This window comes from Uloborus diversus, chromosome 5 (assembly GCF_026930045.1).
Source record: "Uloborus diversus isolate 005 chromosome 5, Udiv.v.3.1, whole genome shotgun sequence".
Taxonomy (NCBI): Eukaryota; Metazoa; Arthropoda; class Arachnida; order Araneae; family Uloboridae; genus Uloborus; species Uloborus diversus.
In genome coordinates this window covers 68902034-68926420 of record NC_072735.1, presented here as the reverse complement: position 1 = coordinate 68926420, position 24387 = coordinate 68902034, and the positions used below count along the sequence as shown (strand labels likewise).

Below are 24387 nucleotides of genomic sequence, written 5' to 3'. Positions count from 1 at the left end.
CGAATGTAGCGAAGATTTGTAAAATAATTAGTATAACTGGATAGCAATTCGAATAAGCATTCTTGGCATACTTCCAAAGTCTGCAAGAAGATATCTTTAACTTAACCCATCCTATTATTATAACATTTCGTTTTGAACCGCAAGCATCACCCACTGTAATAACTTCCTTAACACTGAAAGCGTCGAGAATGTCTTAATTTGAATTTGTTGATAATTTTCTCTTAATTTTCAAAAACGGAACTATCCTAGGGTAACAACTCCGGAAATTGCCACTTCAAGATTTTGTCCTTAAACTTACTTCTGGTTTTCATTTCTTAGAAAAGAAATATTAATTTGTAAATATTTTTGTATCAAAGAATTCACATCCGTGCAACTATTTAGTTCACTAAAAGCAAAAATATTTGAATAGATATTTTTATAAAAATATATGTATAAAAAGTTTCCAAAATCACCAGTAATTGGCACTTGATATCCCAATGTATGACACCTTGTGATCCAGTAATTGCCACTTGTTAATAGAACTGGGAAATCACTTTATTTTTTTACTTTTAGATTATATACAAATTTCATACATCATAAGAATCATAATTAATGTTAATTTAAAGTAGGTAATTTTACGTAAATTACTGTTAAATCACACATCTTGACGTCAAAAATGTATTTTAGGGAAATAAAAATTTGTAATGTTACATGGAAAAAATATCGATATTATTGCTGTTGAATCAGTTGGCATGCGCATGCAGTTTTGATTTTACGAATTATAGCTGTTTTCACATAAAAATTAACATTAACCCGATGATTCAAAGGGACCATAAAAAATGGAACAGTTATCTACAGTTGCAATATCTGACTGTGATGGCCAAACATATTTGTTTTTTATTGCGTCTTTTAAAAATTTAACAGTATATTCTGGAGGATTCAAATCAATAGTAGAACCCATATAATATTGTTGCTGCAAAAGTATCAGAAATCAAAATAGTGACACATTGCACAACATATTAGGGACTACAAGCACATGTGCCAATTACTGGGGACTAGCAAAACTGAAGCACCACTAAATAGCTTCTATCATTTCTTCAAAAACCCAAAAAGAGACAAAAATTTATTTCTACCCATTCAAAGTAACATTTTTTAACTAAACAAAACTTTTGACAACCAAAATGTGAAATATATTTTGAGTCAGATTTTAATGGATTGATGTGCATGATGCTTCCCTTAAGCCAGAGAAGAAGCTTTTGCAACAAAAATCGCTAATTTGACCCAAGTCACAATTGCTTCTCTTCCCTATGCACTGCTACCATTTAGTAACATGAATTAAAGTTATAAACTTTAAAGTAAGTGTACATTCAGTTGGTTTTTCGCCTTCTACTTTTAAAAAATTGGATATGAATCTTATTGTAGGACATTTTTGTTGGAAGTGCCAACCACTGGTGACCTGCCAATTACTGGGGGTATTACCCTATATAAATATAAACCCACTTTTTAAACTTTTATTACATTTTTATTACCTGGAAATATTTTATCTGTTGCGCTCACGGCATATCACTATAAACACTGAAAGAAAATGTCTTTAACCGAATACATACTATTATTGTATTTAATATTTCGTTTTCGACATTAAATATGTCACCCTATTTAAATGGAAAAATATTCTATACTGCTTGAATTTTATGCTTCCTAATGAAATGGATGCTAGGTTTCTCTTATTTTTCAATCAGTTGGAAAGATCCTACGTGATTACAAATTTATTTATTTATTTATTTTCTTTTTTATTAAATTTCAATAACCTAGAAGTGTTTTATTTGTTACTCTGATGGCATACCTCCAAAAACTAAGAAAATGTGGTAAACCAAACCAATACTATTATTTTTAAGTTTCGTTTTTTATAACATCCACCGCCATAAAAATCACTTAACATCAAAAACGTCAAGAAAATATGAAGTTTTCTTTAATTTTCAATAACCTGGAAATATCTTCAATGCTATTTTCAAACAAATCTCAAGAAGTCTTTAATGAAATTGCTTCGATTTCGAACTAACATGAAGATATTTCCAAAAGATGCTGAAAAGAAATCCGGAGGAATAAAAGAAGAGAGAGAGAGGGAAGAAACCTCCCGTCGTTTGGGCGCGAGCTTCTTGGTAGAATGAATAACGAACAAGCCGAAGCATTCATCATTCATTTTTTATTTATTCACGATTCTCTGCCCCCCTCCTCCCCCTCCCAGACCAGCTCTTTCACCAGCGGTGATTACGTAGAGAAAAATAAATAGATGAGCCAAGGGGGTGAGAAAGGAAGGAAGAAAGGAATAAAAAACAACGAAACGATAAGAAGAAGAATTTAGCGGTTTTAATTATTCCTCGTCGTCGGGAATTCCTGGGTTTATTTTTGTTCTGCTCGAAGAAGAAGGAGGAGGAGAGAGAAGAAGCTTTTAATGAAATCGCATCCTTGCGAGTGAATTGTCCCGGGGATGTGTCCAGCGATGATGCGGAGGAGGGAACACCTCTTTCCTCAAGCTGCACATCAATAACAAGGTGCGAAACAGAGGGGACGTACACACATTCTCAAAGTAGTCAGATCCGACACAGCTGGGTGGCTTTGAATCATGTGAGTTGAAAGATTATTGAACAACCAATAAAATGTAGAAATTTGAAAAAAAAAAAAAAAAATGCAGACACGTGTTTCGGATTTTCTTTGATCTCTTTTCTCAATGCAAAAGTAAGCTTTATGGGTATAAATAACATGTGTCACGAATTTTTTGCAAATTTGAGCGCTTAATCGTTGTTTAATTATCTTTTTCATATCAGTGCGAAACTATTTATACCTTTCTCATGTGTGTTCATTTCGCACCGCTACATTCTTAGAATCGGTTGGACGAACCAATGAATGAACCCCACTCTTCCAGAGGGGGTTCATTCAATGGTTCAATAGTCTGTAATTGTTCAGCAGTCCGTAATTGTTTTTTGAAAACAATAGTTCAATTTTTTCTTTTGATGAAATGGCAACAGTAACTTTCCCTATACAATTCAAAACAGGAGACGACCATCAGAAAGTGCTGTGTTCGTTCACTATTTTTGTCTAGGGGGAGGGGGAGAGGAGAGAGTTTATTCTCTGGGTGCGTCCACTATTTTTTTCTTATAAAACTTGACCCTATATTTTTTTTCTTAATAAATTTGAAGTAGAATGCTGAAAGTTCTCTCCCTCTCTCCCTCTCTTTCTCCCTCTCCCTCTCCCTCCCCCCCCTCTCTCTCTCATTCTTCAACATCTTCTTCTTCTTCTTCTTCTTTTTGGTTAACAGCTACGCATATCGTTCAAAATGTTTTTAATGCGATGCACTAAATACTTAATGATATTATAAATTTCCGAAAATAAAATTGAACTTAAGTGGTTATTCACTGCTCAGATTATCCTATTTCACTTCAAAATGAACAGCATAGAAGACTCAATGCTGCAAAACAAGGTGTTCGACTCTTGAATGTTGATTTGAAGTTGTTAAAATCTCTTGTCCCCTTACACTATAATGTTTCGTGCAATGTAGCATATTATAGAATTCTCGTGATGCTGTGAAATAAAAAAGGAGGAGTTTTTTAAAAATTCAGTTTTTTTTTAATTTGGTTAAATCACAGTTGTCCCGATTTTATTAAAATAATTTGTTTTACGTCACTTTTCTCACATAGCCCAAACTTATCTAAAGCCGCGCTTACATGAGATTTTGTATCTCGTATCTCCGCGTTCCAACTCCGGAAAAGAAAGAAAAAAAAAGGTTGGAAAATGCTCCGTTCACATTTGAAAAGAGCTTGTACCCATGAGAAAGTGGTTTTACCCAGCATCCTTAGCGGCTATACCCAGCTAGTAAACAAACTCGTTCCTCGAAGTGCATTCTGTTTAAAAACTCCGCATTTACTTCAGTCGATAGCAAAAGGAAGAAAGATACACATTTACCCGAGAAATAACCGGAATCAGGTAAAAAGCGGGGGTTTTCCGGGGTAGAAAAGGTGCATGTAAACGCGGCTTATGTGGCAGGATAACTTTGAATCAGGTTAAGTGCTCAGATTAATTGGTTTTATCAATTATTACGTCTTAATTTTGTATAACTCTACAATACTTCCTGAGTTTTTTTCTTCAGTTTTCGGCCGACAGATGAAATAACACTATCAAAATATGAATGAGTGTTTAATAATAGAGAAATTGTGTATCACAGTTATCCAGAATAATTGTATGTTAAGTTTAAAAAAAGTTATTCCGCGCAAGAGAGTAACTGTATGAAAGAACAACGCGAATAAGATGATTTCCTCCCATAAATGTATCAAAAAGCTGCCTTCTTAAAAGAACTTCTTAAGAAGATATACTTTTAAAAAGTTTTTGGATACTAAAGAAGATTTCTTAAAGCCTAGAAGCAGTTGTCTAGAAATTTTATTTCAAAGTAGTGGTCCAACTTTGTAAAGTGTTTCGTAGAGTTTGTATCCATTTTTTGAAATTCGACTCGAATAAAAATTTTAAACTTGGTTGAACGAAAGTTCGCAGCTGACTTAATAGTTTAATCTTAGTTAGGTAAACTGGAAAAGGTTTTCAATGGAGCAATAATTTTAAATCCTTAACCCTTTGTAAATCCAAATTCCTTTATGTTTTGAAAAAAAGGTTTGAAACTTATTTTTTACAAATTTTTATGTGTTAGGAACGCTTCATTATTTCCTTTTTAATTAAAAAATGGGAGGTGAGAAATGAATTTATGGTGTGATTATTTAAACATAAAAAAGTCATTATTATTGAAAACTTCAGGGTTTTTTTATGGGAATTTTGAGTACCGTCGGTTCATAATGATTTAAGAAAATACATTTTATGATACTCACGTTTAAATATGATACAACATTTGTTTCTTAACCTAGAGTATGATTAACCATAATATAAAATTTTTAATTAAAATGCAATACAAATAATAACAATAATAATAGTAATTTAAAATTTCATGACATTTTCCTGAAACTGGCCACTAGCGTATTTACTCAACCATTTCTCATTTCAGAGAATATTTAGTTTCGAAAGACTTGTTTTGACTTCTTTTAACTTGACGTTATAAAATGATTAGTTTCCCAATTTTTTGATGGTATTTACTCTATTTTCGAGATTTGCCAGAAATAAATGCTTGACCCAGTAAACTGAGTAGTTTTTCATTCTTTCCACTTTTTAGTGACATTTACTTTTCCGGTTTATTTTCAAAATTCTTTAGAAATAAATGTCTGACTGAGTGAAATTATTCCTGAAATTTCAATTTTTGTTCTCCTTTATTTCTGAAAGTCATTGGTATGATAGATACCTCTTAAATACATACATTATAATTTTGTTTACTTGTTTGTGCACATAGGTTTCTGGCAACAAGAGAAAAGAGTGATAGATAGTCAAGTGGTATATTCTTTTGATTTTATCGATTGGTGAGAGCGAAAAAACATTTAAAAAAATTATTGAATAATTAATTAGCATCAATTAATAAACTAAATGAATTAATAACAAATACTTAATTAAAATTCTAGAACGCACAAGAGTGAATGTATTTACTTTTCTCATAATGAAAACTAAAAACAACGAAGTAAAATCATCATTATAGAATATTTTATGTCCACACAGTTCGATTTTGCAGGGAAAGATAGAGAGAAAATAAATTTTATTTTTTCGTTTATTAAATATGAAATTTTAGTTACTTTTGCTAGGAATTATTTTTAGTAGTACGTACACAGGGTTATAGTCAATTCAAAACACTCAAGGGCGATGGGTGGGGTCCGGATTCCTGGACTTGCCCTTATGTGCACCACTGTTATAGTAGAACGTCAAAAATTTTAACTAATTGGAACTATAGGTATTTCGGATTTTCAAACTTTTCAGATTTTCGAAAAAACAAACAAACCGTTTACCGTTTTGAACAGTAGTTCGTCATTTAAACACACAAAGAAGTTACACAATATGCATGAACGTGACATGAAATACAGTACATAACGCTTTTTTATAAAATTTGACTCAACTTAGAAATCAACTCTTATTGTTCATTGAACATAAAGAAAAATGAAAAATATTTTCAGTACTGTATTTACCATGTGTAGAATTATTAAATAAACTTCTGAAAAATACACCGACTTCACATGAAGAAAGTTGAATTAATTTCTGTTAGGAAAAACTGACTTAAACTCATTTTTAAAAAATCACTGGTTTTCGATTGAGGGAGCTTTGTAGTGTTCGGATGTTTGACACTTCGGATTTCTGACATTCGGATTTTCACGTTCTGTTGTAATTAAAATTCTTGAGTTCACTTAATCTGCTTTTGAGAACAGCAAAGGTTAAAGTCAGTACCTGGGAGGTTAACGGCAAAAAGTCAACAACAATAACAAAATTTTCCAGGAGATACGTCACTTCAAGACCAACACGGTTTTAAGGGAACGTAATACAAACACATACACACAACTACCCACACATTCATGCCTGCACGCAGACTCAAACACATATGCCTACACACAAATACACATACCTCCCCCCCCCCACCACACACATTCATACACACAACTACCCACACACTTATGCCAGCACACAGACACAAACACACATGACTACACACACATACACATACCCCCTACACACAAACACACATAACCCCCACACAAACACACACGCCTACATACACACACTCGTGATTGTGAAAAACATAATTTGAATTCAAGATGTCAAAATTCAAATTAATTTTTTTTTTTTTTTTGCATTTTTGTCATCTATTGTATGTATCTTTATTGTACAAGCTCGATTATTTGCTTTCCGCTGAAAAAATGGAGAAAATGACGTCTAATTTCAACATTTCCCTATTGTTAGTATTGAATACCAAACACGTTTCTTCAAATATCTCAAAAACTCATTTCTGCAGATACTGCCGTTTACTTGCACACGGCAGTGTATTTCTTTAAATGTTGTGCGAATATGAGCAAGAGCATATTTATTGTATCGTTTGCTTAAAACCTTCTTTAAGTGGAGATGTGTCTTTTATATTGAAAACTTATTTACAATTGATTTAATTAGAATTAAATCTTTCTGTTCATTAATTAGTTTCATAATTTGTCGAATGGATAGATTTTTTTTTTTTAAAGTGATTATATTCAGACGACAGACTGCACTTACCCATGAATTTGTTTCATGACAAAATGAATAAAATAAACTGAAAGTTTTCTCAAAACATATTTCTTTCTGTTTTCTCAAATAAAAGTTTTCTCCAACAAATGAATAATTATTATCTTAATTTTTATTTTTATTACTACTATTTTTTTCATTTATTTATGTTAATTACTATTAATCATTTTGCTGATGAAATGAAAGTTGTTTTATTTTACCCGTAACAATTAGCTACAAATTTGAAGTAATAAACGAAATAACCAGTCCTGTGCTTCTTTTTAGAGTGGCTTGAAAGTGATAAAAAAAAGCTATATCATGAAGTCACGTCTTAAAATATGCATTTATTGCCCAATGTAAATGCAAAAAGTATTTCAGACAAACTTTATTAATTATTGAACATAGTTTTTGCTATCTGCTAGGATACAATTTACATTCTCGTCACAATGTATTTCTATACCATTTTTGAAAAAGAAAAAAAGAAAGAAAAGAAAAAGAAAAATCGCGCATTACATTTTTCTTATTCAAAACTTTTAGTCGCGAGAAACTTTGGAATCTAATAATACTCGAATCCCAGTCCCAGAATACTTGGAACAGAACCAGTATTGATTATTCCATCATATTCACAGCAGAGACAAAGAAAAAGTTTAATTTTAAACTTCAGTTAGAAACAAAGCGCAGTAAGAAATTCAGAGAAATCCAACCAATCAAATTGACATTTCTGAAATTATCGATTCATCAAAACTGGATCAGCATTGTTTATGCATTTTAAGACATTTTTAAGCCCCAAGTACTTATTTTCTCGTCAGCATATATTTCGTTTAGCATTTTCAATCGATAAATCGACAAAGCTAATTAGCTGACAAACTTCCTTTGCAACAGAAGGTCAACTAATCAGTAGAGAAGATAAATTGACGCCCAAGCTGCTCTTAAAATTTCAGCTTTTCGAAAGAAGTACAGATAAAGATCAAAGACTATTTTTAATTCAGATTTCCATATTATTTCTAAAATGCAAAGCTAATCGAAAATCAATGCTCCTATTGAAAATTCCCGAGCACGGGGAGGAAGAAAATTTTTAATAAATTTCAGTTTTTCGTTTGTGGTACTTGAGTAACTGAAAGGTCGAAAATATCACTAAATTAATTGTTAATAATTTTAACAAGAAAAGAAATGGTCGGACTCGTACTGGTTTTATACTGACGAGTACTGACAAGGTAACGCAACGCGATCTCGACAAGATTTCACGTTTCGGAAGTCGAAATGCTGTATACCCATATATGTAGTAATCAGTGGTTCTCAACCGGAGGCTTGTATATCTTTTGGGGTGCGCGATATATTACCATAAAGCAGCGTTTCTTAAGTTGTGTTTCGCGGAACCCTGGGGTTCCACGGAGAACCCTCAAGGATTCTGTGAAACGTTCAGTTCGCATTTGTCACTAAAAACTCGTGTGAAATAACGCCTCTTCAGAAACCAAAAACAAAATTTAAGAAAAAACTACAGCCCTTTCTTCCGTTCAATAATTCAGATAAGGGTTTCTGTGTCACTAATCTAATTGAAATTGGATTTATAAATTTATTATTTGTTTTATTTTATTTCATTTTAAATTATATTATTTAAAGGCATTTTTATTAAATTTGCTAACTTTTAATATATTTTTTTACAGAATAAATGTACTAAATATAAGTTTACTTTCTGCTTAAAAAAGGAAGGAAAAAAACTGTTGGTCGAATGTCGCATTTAACTACTTTGTCGCTTCAACTACTTTGTTGAAGAGAAAAAGAAAAAAAAAACATAGGGGTTCCCCAAAAAATGTAGACAGTGAAGAGGCTTTTACTTGTAAAATAAATTAAGAAACGCTGCCGCAAAGTGTGCAAAATTGCATTGATAATGCTAGAATTTAATGGGGTTGTTTCCAAAATTTTAAAAGTAGGTTTTGTTTCTGAAAGAACATGATTTAAAACATGAGACTTAATCATTTTTTAAATAATTTGACAAAGTTTAATATTTTAAAAAAATTATTTCAATCGGTGCGCAGATTCAATTTCCTTTTTTACGCTTCTACATATGACATCCCAAGTGATGAAATGCCATTCACTGATGCCATGAGCCCAGAGCCAAATATTTAATTCGTTTCTTTACTCACATGTACTGGCAACGATATGGTTGATTGCAAGTGTAGAGTGCAATATTTAATTCACTTTTGAATTATCATAACCTGAAAACGTGGTAGATAGCAAGCATAAAAATTCAGCGCGCCAGTGGAGTGCACCAGCAAAGTTGAACACTTGTGAGTTCATAAAGACCACGCCTTATTTGAAAAATCGAGCATTTAAAAAAATTAATTAAAAATTACACGTTTTGAAAATAAAAAAAAAATTTTCACTCCATGTTTTTTTTTTTTTTTTGCTCATTCTATCAACTTCAGTGACTAAAAGAAGTACTTTGTTAAAAAAATAAATAAATAAATAAAAGAACCATCCTCACTATTTACTGAAACTTTTTTACGTGTATTAATTAAACATATGATTTTATAAATTGATAGTTACGTGTATCAACTAAAATATTTTTGCTGCACTTTTTAACGATGCTATGAATTTTTGGAAATGAAATTATGATCATTAATTAATCAGTCTGTCCTATTATAGTGTGGTTCTGATACGTTGAACTACGGCCTTAACCTTTTACCTCTTTTGGGGGTGGAAAAGTAATTGCTACTGAGGTGCGTTGAATTGCTTTCGTAATAGTTTTGCAAAAGTTTTCCAATTCAAAACCGAGTCAATAACGCGTTCCTTTTCACTGAGCACCCCAAAAAGAAGGAAATAATGGTCACCGCTTAACTTAACAGAGTCGCAGTATATTTCTTTTTGAAGTTAAATGTTTGCTGTCTAAACACGTTATAAAACTACATTTTACATTCGATACACATGGCGAATGAGTTTTTCTTCTCTTGACGATCGCATCAGTTTTTCAGAAAATGGACTCTACTACTATATTGCATTTGAAAACACAACTTTTCTTTTAGTTTTGACAATCCTCATTTCATGCGATTCTGTGAATTAATGTAAAATATTCCATAATTGAATGCTCCTACCGATGAATAAAGAGTTCCGATTTTCATTTATTTATTTACTAGAAAATCACCCGTCATGATATGACTGGCATGGGCGCCCATATGCAAAATTGTAAGGGGGGGGGGGCTCAGATATTTTAACCATGGTTTAGCAGGATATTTTTCCCATGGAAGCAGATTTCAAGACAGATTAGAGTCATTAAAATTTGGCATTTTTAATAACTTATTCATTAATGGCTGGAGAAGAAATGTTTTTACATTTTTGCAAAGAAAAAAGTACTAAAAGCAAAAAAGTTTTCATTTCTAAAAGGGGGGGCTCGAGCCCCCCCTTGCCCCCCTATATGGGCGCCCTTGATGACTGGTGCAAATTGCTTCTTTAGCAACTTTAGAAAGATCTCCCGTAAAATTTGACGCGTTCATATAGATACATAATGAGAGAGAAAGGTTTAACAATGATTGGCAAATATTTAAATTCATCATTACAATGGCTTGAACTTCAAACGGACCGCTAAGTTATTTTTATTCAATGTCTGACCAGCAAAGCATTTGCTTATTGCATCTAGTTTTGCCTTCTTTAAACAATCACTTCTCAGCTTCTTAAACGCTGCCAAAAAAAATTTCTAATTATTAATAAAAATACTGAATTTTAAGTGATGCGACAATGAAATAATGCCGTCTCGCAAGCTATCGCGCGAGTTTCATTGTTGGTGACGTCAGTGCGTTACTCGAGCAGTGATTTTGGCTATTATATATATGAGGATTCTGACTATCATAACTTTATTCATTTGTTTTTTTCATTTTCAAATAGGTTTCAAAAGTTTTTTCCTCAAATATACTGTCAACAGTGACTTAATTCTGTACAGTTCCAAAAAGGAAACGGTCAGAAAATTTTGCGTTTGTCCACGTGTGATTAGAAGTGTTCATTCCCTGGTTTACCCCACCTCCTTTAATTTGCCCCCTCCCCTCCCCAGCCAAAAAAAAAAGAAAAAAACAATGAAGCAAAAACATAAGCAGAGTTCCCTTTTTTAAATTTTTTTAAACCATTACACATAATTAAAAAAAAAAACAATAAAAAATAAAAATTAAAATAACATTTTGGGTAAAATTCTGAAGCTTTTCTTATGACTTTTTGGAAATGAAATTGTACTTTCGTGTTCATTTACTGGTTAGACTACTCTATATTGAAATGACTCCAAAATAAGCGAGGAAGTTTTACATGAAATTACAATTGAACAATCATTTTTTTGAATAGTGTGGTGATGCGTAATTTGTGTTTTTCCTGCGATTGTGTTCATGCTTGAACTGCTTAGATCAATTTTGATAATACTAAAGAAGCATAAGATTACACGCAAAATGTATACAAATGAATATTTACAGAGTCTGCGCTTTCAATTTATGCAGTGAGGGGAAGTTATGTTTTTAAACAGAATGTAGTATTTTGAAAATGCATTAGGGGATGTCCGCAAGTAATGTAACGACGGGAGAGGGGAGTAGGGGTTCGTGAAATTTTGAACTTGTGACGAGTAGGAGGGCGGAGGTAGAAGATATGTGGCAACATACTTTTTCATGTAATAATATGCTTATGAAAACAGCGTGACGTGTGGCAATGGAAGCGGAGGGGGTGACAGTTTCTCACTAAAAGGGGTGGGGGGTCAAATTTGCTGAACAAAAAATGTTACATCATTTTATGAATAGCCCCTTGGGACATTTTTAAAGAGATGTTCAAAAATTTGCCGAAAGAACAATCTCGTTCAAAGCAAGTGCAGCAGAACCTCGTTTATCCGACTCCTATTTATCCGGATCTCCGGTAAATCCGGATCAAATTTGTTGAGTTTTAAAAAAAACATTTGTTTTTATCGAAATAATAATTTTCAATTATGATTACAAGAGTGCCAAACATTTGCTTTTTATTTTAATTAAACGTGCAACTCTTGCATAAATCGCGCAGTAAATCACAGCAATCTAACTAAGACTAGTGACGTACCTGGAGGGTCAGTCCAACAACGCTGCAACTGAACTATAAATGATAAAAAGTTTGACTGAATGATGTAAATGGCAAAGTGTGCATTGCGCGAACTAATCCTATGTTATTTATTACAAAGTATTATTTTTTTTTCCTGTAATAAAAAGACGTTTGCTCATTTAAGAGTTTTTTCAGTTTTGTTCTTTTTTGATTATCTGGATTTTCGTTTATCCGGATTGCCTTTGGTCCCATCTAGTCCGGATACACGAGGATCTACTGTACTTGAAAATCAGGACTTTTTATTCATATCATAACATTCAAACGATATCTGCCAAAAGAATCAAGTTTCCATAATTTTATGAAGAATCTCAGCAAAATTTTGCGAATTTACATACAAAAAACATGAGCTTTATTTACGGTTAATAAATCGGAAAACATGATTTATACTAAATTACGAACAAATACTTTTGTACTGAAAATTAAATGAATCAATTAACCAACGTTTTGAAGCACAAAAATTGCAAATTACTGCAGACACGTGTTTCGGTGTTACAAGAAACACCTTTTTCAACGCAAAGAAGTGTGATCTGGATGAATGCCTTTCCTCGGATGACTTTTCATCCAGAAGCTCACACTTCTTTGCATTGAAAAAGGTGTTCCTTGTAACACCAAAACACGTGTCTGTAGTAGTTTGCAACTTTTGTGCTTCAAAGCTTTGGTTAATTGGTTCATTGAATGATTTATACTGTAAATCACATTTTCCGAAACATGCGAAAGATATGATTTACACTGTAAAAAATGCTGATATTAAAGGGAGTCTGGTGATGTTAGTTTTCTCCCCTTTTAAATCGCAATGCGAATTTTTTATCTTTTTTGAAAAATTTGTTAAAATATTCCTTTTTTGATGGAGGGTTAAACTGTCACCCCCTACCTAAAAAAGGGGATCATTTGGGACGGAAAGTCCTCCACCCATTCTGGTTACACCACTGCGGTGTGTAGAGGCATTTAATAGACCCAGGAAATACGCCACACCGTGCAAAAGCTCTCTCTCTCTCTTCTTCTTCTTCTTTTTTTTTTAGAATTAGGAATGTTTCAGTTTTTCTTTTATCTTTATTATGACCAGTTTCTCAGCGAAGGAATTATTAAAGCATTTACTTAATAATCATAAAAATTTTTGGGAATAGTCTTGGCCAATTACCGCCTTTCTTGCTTTGTGCACACCTGGTGAAAGTTACTGCTACCGATCACTAGATACGCCACTGGGCATCTTACACCCTAGAGGAATTGGATTTGTGTATTAAAATGCTTTGTAATGCTTACATATATGTCTTTAAATGTGTATGTACGCCAGTTAAAGTTCTGCTTCTATTTCATTCATTTAATTGAATAATACAGAAGTTATTGGCAATTTCGTTATGCTTTAATTTGTTAAATTTTGTAGAAGTCCGTCCTTTGGGGAGCCCGACTCGGAATCGGTGTAGTATAAATTTGGCTAGGGACGGAGGAGGCCCGACGACCAAACTGACAAGGGTCCCGCCTTGACTCTCGGCGGCCCTGATAATGTTGGAGTTAAATGCACTCCATCTTACTTTACAAAAATAATAATAATAATGATAATAATAATAATAATCACTTAGCCAGTGAAGGGTTAACTTCATACGGAGCAATAACAAAGTTTAGAATATAAAATGCAACTGCCACCTAAAAAAATTAAATGCAACTATCAATTTACCTAAGCTCTCAAATCATCTGCATTAAAATGGTGTAAAACTCTGATTATTTGAAATTTTCTGAGTTTCCTGCATAATATGGAAATACAAAATAAAAAGAAATACGGGCTATACGAGAGCACATAAGTTACATGACATACTTTATATGCTCCTGTAAATGTCAACTTCAAAGAGACATAAGCGAGATAATACAAATATCCTTTAAATACGACTCGCTAGCCAGGACAACCCTGACAACAATGGAACGACGATCCCACGAAGCAGAACATCCAGATGGGCAATTAAGTCAAGTCACTAATTACCAAAACAACTCATTATCCGTGACTATCCCTTCACCCCCTCTTCCTCATATCCATTTTTTGTTTTATTTCTTTCGCAAAATCTACTCTCGTTTTTTCTCTCGTGATGAATATAAGATATCCCCCAAAAATAGGTCGGTTCGAAATTTTGATGTGAAGATACGCCGTTGGAAGCTTTATCTGAGAAAAGGTTTTTTTTCTCTCCTATCCTTTCCTTCGGCATATAAAACTTGAGCCGGGGCCATTTCTCAACGTCGGATCAACGCTGGTGATGCGATTTTAATAACAGCATTTGCATGCAAGCTGCTCCAACCTCATTTCCGTACATGCAGCCCAGGAAGGGGGTTACACTTTGGCATGCATAAATAATTCCAGTTTAGCAACAAGATTGGAATTGTATCCGATGTTTTCAAAAATGGATTTAAAGTGTCAGTTTTCCGATATTGTAAATGGAAGTGAACATCATGTTCGTTTAGATCACGCATGGTTAACCTTTTAGAAAGCATCCTTCTTTTGAGTGAACGCGCCTCTTTAAGTAGCAAGCACTTTCAATGAAATCCATACACCTATTAACATATCATTGAAAGTGGCATTTATTCATAAACTTTCACTTATCATAAAATTGTACTGTGGAATTCAATAAAACTTGCCTTTTTATGTACCAAACATTTTCAATGAAATTCATACACTAATTAACACAGTGATGATTGGAAGCGAAATTAATTCCATAAACTTCCACTTACGGTAAAATTATATCGTGGAATTCGCGCGAAGTATATCTTTACCATTTAAACTTTTAGAAAAAATGTTTTTACAAACTCGCCTCTTTAAGTAACAGGCACTTTCAAAGAAACCGTACATTCATTAACACATTAATAATTGACTGTGGTATTCATTCCATCATAAATTTCCACTTGCCATAACATTGTGTAGTGGAATTCATTTTTTGTATCTTCGCCTCTTTCAGAAAACATGCTTCTAAACTCGCCTCTTTAAGTATCACACTCTTTCAATAAAATCCATACTGATTAACAGGGTAATAATTAAAAGTGTAGTATTTATTCCGTAAACTTGTGTGGAAGTAAATTCCACTTTCAACGAGATCCACACACTTATTAACAGCGTAATAATTTATAAAGTGGTGTTTGTTCCATAAACTTATACATAACATACAATTGTATCATGAAATTCGTTCGAAGTACATTTAAGTGTTAATACTTAACTGGCGGGGTGAGGTGACTTTGTCCCAGAAGAATTGGATTTGCATTCAGCCGGTTAGTAATATATTTACAGACATTGCTTTATATGTATGTCACTTATGGTACTGTTTTAGCTGTATTTATACGGATATAAATATTGTAAAATTCATTTCAAATATTCCTCCTTTAATTTATTAAATTTTATGGAGTGTACAAGAAATATGATTTTGCGGTTACTATTTCACCACTTACATTTCAAAAGTATGTACAAAAGGCAAGTGACAAAAATTGTATAAACTATATGAATGTATTATAGGAAATGACATACGTATGCATAAAACACAAAAGTTGTGACAAAAGCAAGAGATATATGATGTACATACCACAACTTGTACAGTAAAATTCGTTCGAATTGCAATCAAAGTTAATGTATCAAAGTAAGTGATAAATAAGAAGCCATTTGCATTTAATAATGCAAATGGCAACACAAAACATCAAACGGTTTACGGAATTTCATTTTGCTTCGCTTTTCTAGTATGCTTTGTAAAGTTGTTCTCTTTTATAGGATACTAAGATGATTGCAAAGAAAAATAACGACAACAGATAATTGTGTTTTGCACAGATAATTGTGTTGTAATAATACTTCCGCTACGTTCAATCACGAAAGGTCAAGATTCCTCCAAATTGTCTAGTATCAAGAAACGGAGAGAACTTCTTACTATTTATGATTTTTTTTTTTTTTTTGAAAAGTAAACTTCATCAACATTTTAATGAGATCACTAAAGACGTTAGACTAAATCTAATATCGAAATTTGATAAACAAAAAAGCATTGAGCAATATTGGTTCAAATCAAAATTTGAATAGTCTTTTCACTTATGGTTAGAATTTCTCATCTTAGATTCTGTGTACCAAAAGATTCATTTCTGTCCTTATCTTGAAAAGAAATAAAAAGCATGATGGAGGTTGATCTTTTGGAGCGAAATGATATTACTGGTTAAAAACGTGTTATTCGACATTAATTGCTCTGGGGGTCAGTTTAACACATTCAGGACAGGTAGACCGTACACTACCGGTTTTGCGGTAGACTACGAAAGTTTGAGATATTTCCGAAAGGAAATACAGTACATGTATAGTGAAAAATGTATAGTAAAAAATTATATTACTAATAGAGAAATTTGGGTTTTTTTTTCGATTAAAAACTAATAAGAAACCTGACTACATGCTGGAGCTTGATCTTTCAGAACGGAACTATATATCTGATTAAAAACGTGTAGCTAAAACCCATTAAGGACCGGTAGACCATACTCTACCGGCTTTGAGGTAGAGTATGAAAAAAAAAGTACACGTGCAGTGAAAAATGTACAGTAAAACTAAAACAGCAATTTCCATCTTTTTTTCCTTGAAAACTAATAAAAAAAAAACCCTGATCCGATGATGGAGCTTGATCATTTGGAGTGGAACAATATTTCTGGCCAAAAACGTGCAACACGACGTTGTTAGCTCTGTGTATTCCTTTGAGGACCGGTACACATTTTTTTCTTACATGCGTTGCGATGGAGTATGATCAAAAACAAATTTCAGTACATGTTTTGAGAAAAATGTATCGCAAATAATTACAGTACAAGAAGGTTAATTTCTGTCCTTTTCTGAAAAACTAATAAAAAGCCTTAATAAATGATGAAACATAATTATTTGGAGCGGAGTGACATTTCTGGTCAAAGATGCTAACTCGTCATTGTTAGCTCTGTTTTACCCTTTGGGGATCATGAGCTTTGCGGTAGAGTACGCAAGTTTCATTTTCAAAAAAAAGAAAGAGAGAGAAAAAAAAAGCAAAAACAAGTATAACAGCATATGTATAGTAAGAATTTGCAGCACAAAAAAATTAATTTCCGCCTTTTTCTTGAAAGCTAAAAAAAAATCTATTTGCTCCTATCATTACTGCATCAGTGTTCAACGCTTGAATCGAAAAAGTCAAAATTGTTTTTGCAAAGTTTTTTCTAACCAATACCTGTCTTGTAATAAATGTTATTTTGGAGGAGGAGAGAAAGAAAAATAGATATTTTGCGTAAAGGAAGTAGCAATAAAGAAAATATCTTCATTTCTGTTTTCGCCAACAGATGTCGCCACCATAACGAAGTCACTGAGAAATATAAATGATTTGTTTCCACAATAATGTCAACGAAAATGCAAAACATTCGAGTTCATAGTCTTTATAATGAATAATTAGAAATCGTGTGAATACAATGCAAGAACGGTACAACTTTTTTTAAGGGGGAGGTTGGGGAAATTCTTTCTGCAATAGAAATTGTTTTTCTTTTCCTACCTTCGCCTTCATCCTTCATCGACATTCGAATACGACTTTGTTTAAGGGAAATTGCAATCCCTTCTTCATGACAGGAATAAAATATTCAAAAATACCTATAAATTTATAAAATTCAGCTTAGTTGTAGAAAAATTTATCGATTTTTGAACAATCACGATTGCTTATTGTTCTCATTTGACTGTTTTGATGTCCTATCTTTTTATTTTCCCACCGCCACCCTCCGCACCCTGTCACCGTCGACCGGCTCCTCACGATGCTGCTCCTATAGCGAAAGCCATCTCCAGGTTGCATCCATGTCCTACACACACGCGCATACATACGCAGCTACACACACACAAGCATGCACACATACACACACATACACACAACTACCCTCACATTCATGCCTGCACACTGACACAAACACATATGCCTACACACATACACATACCCCCCCTCACACACACATACACACATTCATATACACAACTACCCACACACTTATGCCAGCACACAGACAAACACACATGGCTATACACACATACGCATACCCCTACACACAAACACACATACCCCCCACACAAACACACACGCCTACATACACACACTTGTGATTGCGAAAAACATAATTTGAATTCAAGATGTCAAAATTCAAATTAATTTTTTTTTTCCTTAGGGGTTGTTTATAAATGATGTCACCCTTATTTTTCAACCTTTTGAACCTCCTCCCCCGAAGTCACAATGTGTCACATTTCACGTTACCCCCCCTCCCTTGTCACACGCCACCCTATTTTTCACAAATTGTTGTAAAAAAATGTGTGAGGTTGCGCTTTATGTTACTCTTCCCTTCTTCCCGAATTAAAAAAAAATGCTCAAATTTGAAGTGAGACCGGTAAAAATTTTTTATTTTCAGTAGAAATCAAATAAGCAAGTTTGTGCAAGAGAAATGAAGTAAAATAGATGACAAAAAGCATGAAAAAAAAAAAAAAAAACTACTTGTGGATTGGATGCTTTCATTTACCTGTTTAAGGCAGCATAATTAAATGTCACGTGAATTTGTTTGTGTGTGTGTTCCGTGTACTCGTACAAATCTAGTTTTGAACCGGACCTTCCCCAAATCGGGTACGAAGGTGCTTCGGTGCTTCGATGCGCAGGAATTCATATGGGAGAGGGGAGGGAGCATCAGTTTTGACAGTTCTCGTAGTGTTTTAGAGGAAAATTCAGAGTCATGAAATTGTGTAAAATTGCTGTTTTAAAAACAAATGAATTCCTGCGTTCCAAAATGTACACCATGAAAAACGCTTAAAAATTTTTATCATATGACACTGAAGCAGTTGAGGTAGCGTGGCCGAGTGGTCTAAGGCGTTGGTTTTGGGCACCAGTCTCATTGAGGAGTGGGTTCGAATCCCACCGTTGTCAAGGAGAGTCTTAATTTGGCTAGCGTAACTATTCTTTGCCTACAGTTTTTCTTTTTTTTCGAGTTTTAAAGTAAAAGATTATTTTTTAAAACTTGAATTTCAGGCGTTATTTCCTTTATTTTTAACGCCTGACAGTTCATTTATTTCAATTGAGGCAGTGAGATGCAAAGGGATATAAGTGGACTTTTTAAAGTTTCGAGTAAAACTCGTTTAAAGTTCAGATCCTAGGTAGGCTTCCACTGAAATTTTTATCTAAATCATGCTGCGTAGCAGCACTTACCAGAGCTACAAGTACTATCTCTTGCTCCAAGGCAGAAGAAAGGTTTACCTACAATTTGTTCTGGTTATCTCAAAAAAATTTTTTTACTTACATTTCTTTGCTTCTCACTGCCTCAATTATATTTTTGTGAGTTTAATTTCATTGAATTTGAAATAATTGCCACAAAAACCGTTCCACATTCGTTATTACTATTCCTTATGGAACCATTCGTGTTGCTTCGGGGCATCTTTGGATTTCTAGACACCGTGGTTAGAAAAGGTGGAATTGTATTTTCGAAAATGCCAGAGTGCATTTCGAAAGAGAGAAAATATGAGATGTAGTTTTGGAGAGCCAAACAGGACACTCAGAATATTTGTTTCTAACTAATTAGTATGAAAAAGTTCAACTTGAGTTGCCTCAGACCAGGGTTTAATTTGCATAGGAGCTCACGGGAGCTCAACTCCTAGATTACTTTTCAAACTTATCAGATTTTTTTAATTTTAGACGAAATTCAGATCTTTTATGTGCGAAAATAAGCATCGAGGAAGATAGGGCTCTTGCAATTTTGTTAGAAATTCAGCTCTACCCCCAGACTACCAACAACCATAAGAAAAAAATAACAAATTGTACTTAAATAAATGATTTATAGCCTGAAATTTATACAAGCGACTTGTTCGCTAAAGAAAGTCCAAAACACTTGAACATGTGCAATTGGCTACACATTCAAAATTTTAAAAATAATTTACTCCAAGTATTGGTACAAATTAAGTGCTATTTAATGTCACTTATTCGAAGCTAAAGTTCTATTAAATCACGTAAACATTCATTTAATTAGTTTCAGAAGAATCAACGATATAAGTCAATCAAACGCAGCTTCGTCCATCTCTGGAATATACACACTGTTTTAACTGCGGGTTGCACATGGCAACGTTGCACGTGGCTTTTTTGGTTGAAACGTTGTTATACCTTCGGCACTCCCTTAAGTGTTGATTCCCTATGGCACACTTACGCGTTCCATAAGGTTGTCATAGGGTGCCATAGGGAGCTAAATTGTTCCCTTAACGTTACCGTATGGGTGTCATAAATTGCCATAGGGAGCCAAGTGGCACCCTTGAGGGTGCAATAGGGTGCCATAAAGAGTTAAAATGCACCCTTAAGGGGAGAGTGCTGGTGCTACAACGTTTCATCCTAAAAGGTACTACATGTAACCCGCAGTTTTAATAGTGTAGAGACAAATTGCAGCAAATGTGGTTAAAAGGTTGAATTTTTAAAAGTCTTTCCTGAAAAAATTGCTCCAGGATACTTTCTCCATTCTTCCTTTCGTTACTATTATGGAAACTTTGCTGTAAAGTTCAAAACATTTGAACACGATTCAGAGAACAATTCATAACGATTGTCTTTAACAAATGTGCTTATGCTGTTTCTTCTTTCTCGACAGATGGCGTGAACGCAATGGGTGAGACAAAGCGGCAGAGGACGTCCTACACCAGGTACCAGACCCTGGAACTGGAAAAAGAGTTTCACTTCAACAGGTACTTGACGAGGCGGCGGAGGATCGAGATTGCACATGCCCTTTGCCTCAGCGAGCGACAGATCAAGATTTGGTTCCAGAACAGGCGAATGAAGTGGAAGAAAGAGCACAAGCTCGCGTCCACCATGCCTCCGCAAATCCCACAGGTGATGGCCGACCACCATCCTCACCACCATCACCCACACCACCATGCACACCACCTACACGGTGAGTAATCATATATTTCGAGGATATAATCTATGGAGAGTTCTAATGCTTTGATGGAATGTCAAAACTTGCCCATGACAATTACTCTTTTAACTGTTATTTTACTATGTGTGACCTTGTTTACCATATCCCTCCTCTGCAAAAAAGAAGTGACACAACTCAAAATTTTGGAAAAACGTGCTAAGTAATTTGTTTGAATCTAAATTTAATTTTCTATCTTGCCACAAAACTCTTGTAAGAAGTTAGCTTGCCTAACTGGCGCGTGGTGGCCTAGAAACGATAGAATCTATAGTGACACACCATTAAAATTTCATAATTTAGAAGAAAAACTTTCGAAATTTAAGTAGTCGAATCTCCATAACTCGAAGCTTATAACTTGAATATTCCTTTATCGCAAAGTTTTCATCACGTCCCAATCTCTTGAAACTGTTGTGGAAACTTCCCATAACTCGAACTACCAACAACTCGAACGTTTTAGCCAGTATTTTGGGACTTCTAGTTATCGAGAGTTGAATGTATGTATTATTAATTCGGACAACAAAAACTAACCAGTAAGCATTATATCATAATTTTTGTTGCACGTATTGCATTATTTGAGACTAAATCACTTGAATTACTGTAGCTTAAAACCTTGGTTTTTTTCCGGATCTGTTTTTTTTTTTTTTTGAGTTGCGTCACTCTCCTTTCCGGGAGTGCGATTTATGAATGAAAATTAGAATCCAAAAACAACCTTAATTTAGAATTTGGAGGGTTTTTTTTCACTAAGGGACTTTTGATTCACAAGTCAAGCATACAGCGTGCCCCAATAAAATGTTTACACTACTTGGATGTCACTAACAGTTATTATGATATAGAAAAGTTCAAGAATCAAAATAATGTGAACAAATGCAGGTTCCAGCTAGTTAACGAAAATGTTCGAATTGTTGACCATCATGGCTCAGTGAAAACGCTCCCCGGAGGTCTTGGTTTAATCCTAATACAGTAATTCATACACATTTAAGGGCTGTTTTGATTTAAAAAAAAAAAAAACCGCTTAAGAAGGTACTTTTGGTTGCGCTAATACTTAGGTACAGTTGATAACGCTGAGCAAAGGAATCAAAAATGGTCCTAACCATTTCAATTGGTATTTTGGCACATTCTGTTTCAATGGCTACCCTAAACTTATTAAACGCAGCTAAGTTTGTGCGTTAAACATTGTGCCTGACTTATCTCCACAATAATAATAATTTTTAAAAAAAACTGTAGAATCCAGAGAGGGAGCATTTTGAATTTCGGACCCCAGTGTAATCGATTGCGCATGGTCTTTCTTCAATAACCGAGAATTAGAGCACTTTTTCTAAATTTCGTACTGGTCCTACATTTATTTGGTCACATTATTTTGATTTTTCAAACTTTTCTGCATCATGATAATTATTAGTGTTACAGTCATTCAAATATTGCATGCATTTTATGAGGACAATTTTTATATCGACATATATATCCCAGTCTTATTGTTAATGTTGGAACGCACGAGTCCCATGCCTTACGCGGGCCAAAGGCCAAGTACAAACAATATCCATGTCGTTTTGGAATATTTTATTAAAAAAAATTCAACAAGTAAGTAAGGATGAAACGTATTTAAATGGCTTGATTTTGCTAGTTGGACATGTATATATGATGTTATTAGTTAAAGAGTTAAAAAATATGTTAGTTTTCTGATGATTGCTTTGCAGATGTCTGTAAGTTAAGGTGAGGATCAGCGGTGTTCCCATACGGCTCCATATACGCCGTATACTCTCAAACCTTTTTTAGACATATATAGCAAGCTTCAAAAAATTTCATATTATGACATATTATGTAAATCAAGGCTTACACATGTTGTGGATAATGGATTACTGGGAGTATACCCTCAGAAAAAATAATGGGGACATCACTGGTGAGGATACTTTGTCACTCGTTTGAGATTATGACGTCTCATTCTACGGATGCTGGATGGACGAAAACCAACTTCTAATTAACTTATTGCCAGTAATTTGATTGACCCACAAAGCAACATTTTATAATAATGGGAGCAGTAAAGCGAAGCAATATAGTAAAAATTATCTGCACTTAAAAGTACCATTTGCTTTAAACGAAACTTCAAAATTTTGAACGAATCTGCTGTTAATCTATCAGCTTCAATTCATCACAATAATGTATTCAAAATACACCACCTCAGCTGACATATCATATCAACAGTTTTAAATAATATATATTTTTTTAACTGAAAAAGTTAAATAGTAGATTTTCATACTTGCGTTGAGATAAAATTGTAAAAGAGTAATTCACATTGCATTCATTTTTATTGAATGCTATCCAACAAATTGTAGTACATTTGAGCTTAATATTTCTACGGAACAGTATTTTTTATCCGTAATACAGTAAGGAATTCAGGTATTTGTAGAGCAGAATCAATAGTTTTAATTTTTTAAAATTGGTCTGTCAAATTTTCTAAATTCAAACTAAAAATCAGTCTTAATGGCGGTGGAATCAATTACATTGCCTCAATTATATAGAATACGAGCAATTTGGGCGATTAAAAAGACATTATAAAAAAAACTCACCATTTGCAATATCATTACAACCTTTTTAAAAAGCGACTACTTTCATTACCTAAAAAATACTTTTCGAAAAATTTAGTTTTCTAAGTTTCTTTAGCAGTTTTTAACAATTGGATTTTAAGTCTGTGTTAGGATTATTAGCTTGACGTTAACTTGAAATTGATTTCGAAATTATTTTATTTTTAGAATATGGTGTCTATCGGCATTAGACGATCATTCATAAGATGGGTACGCAACTGAAATAAATGCAGGAAGCAGAGGGTAGTAGTGACTGGTGAGTATCCGGATTGATTTCATTTCTGGTGTGTTTCGGGAAATCTCACTTATCTTACATAAATCTCATTCACCTTATCTCTAAATGACTTTTAAGTTATAATCAAGTAACCGAGATCACAAAATGGCAATTGTTACATAAAGATAAATGGTGAATTTTGATTCAATTTTCGAAATAGATTTTGCCTACTACTATTGCTATCTTCAAATCTTGGAGAGATGAACATGAATATTTCTTTGTAATAACGCCACTTTTCCCCTTCTATGGGTCTAAATCATATCTGTTACGAATTTATGCAGGATCTGAATTTGATATTCGTCTTCACTATTATTTTAAGACGCTAACTTTTTTCTATTAACAAAATATATGATTTTCCAAACTGTACTTTATAACTTCTCCTTAAGTAGAATTTGATTA

At 33.6% G+C, this 24387-nt stretch overlaps 1 protein-coding gene and 1 non-coding gene across 2 annotated transcripts in view; both read left to right on the top strand.

Moving 5' to 3' along the window:
* The window catches only part of LOC129222961 (homeobox protein Hox-A5-like), a 92619-nt gene extending 71494 nt beyond the window's left edge, over positions 1 to 21125 (top strand). The window contains exon 2 of the mRNA XM_054857524.1: positions 20818 to 21125. Coding sequence (XP_054713499.1) covers positions 20818 to 21125 — 308 coding nt within the window. The remainder of the gene's footprint in view (positions 1 to 20817) is intronic.
* Trnap-ugg (transfer RNA proline (anticodon UGG)) lies at positions 19041 to 19121 on the top strand. Its single transcript has one exon. It is a non-coding gene; the product is annotated as a tRNA-Pro (tRNA).
* Positions 21126 to 24387: the final 3262 nt, after the last annotated feature.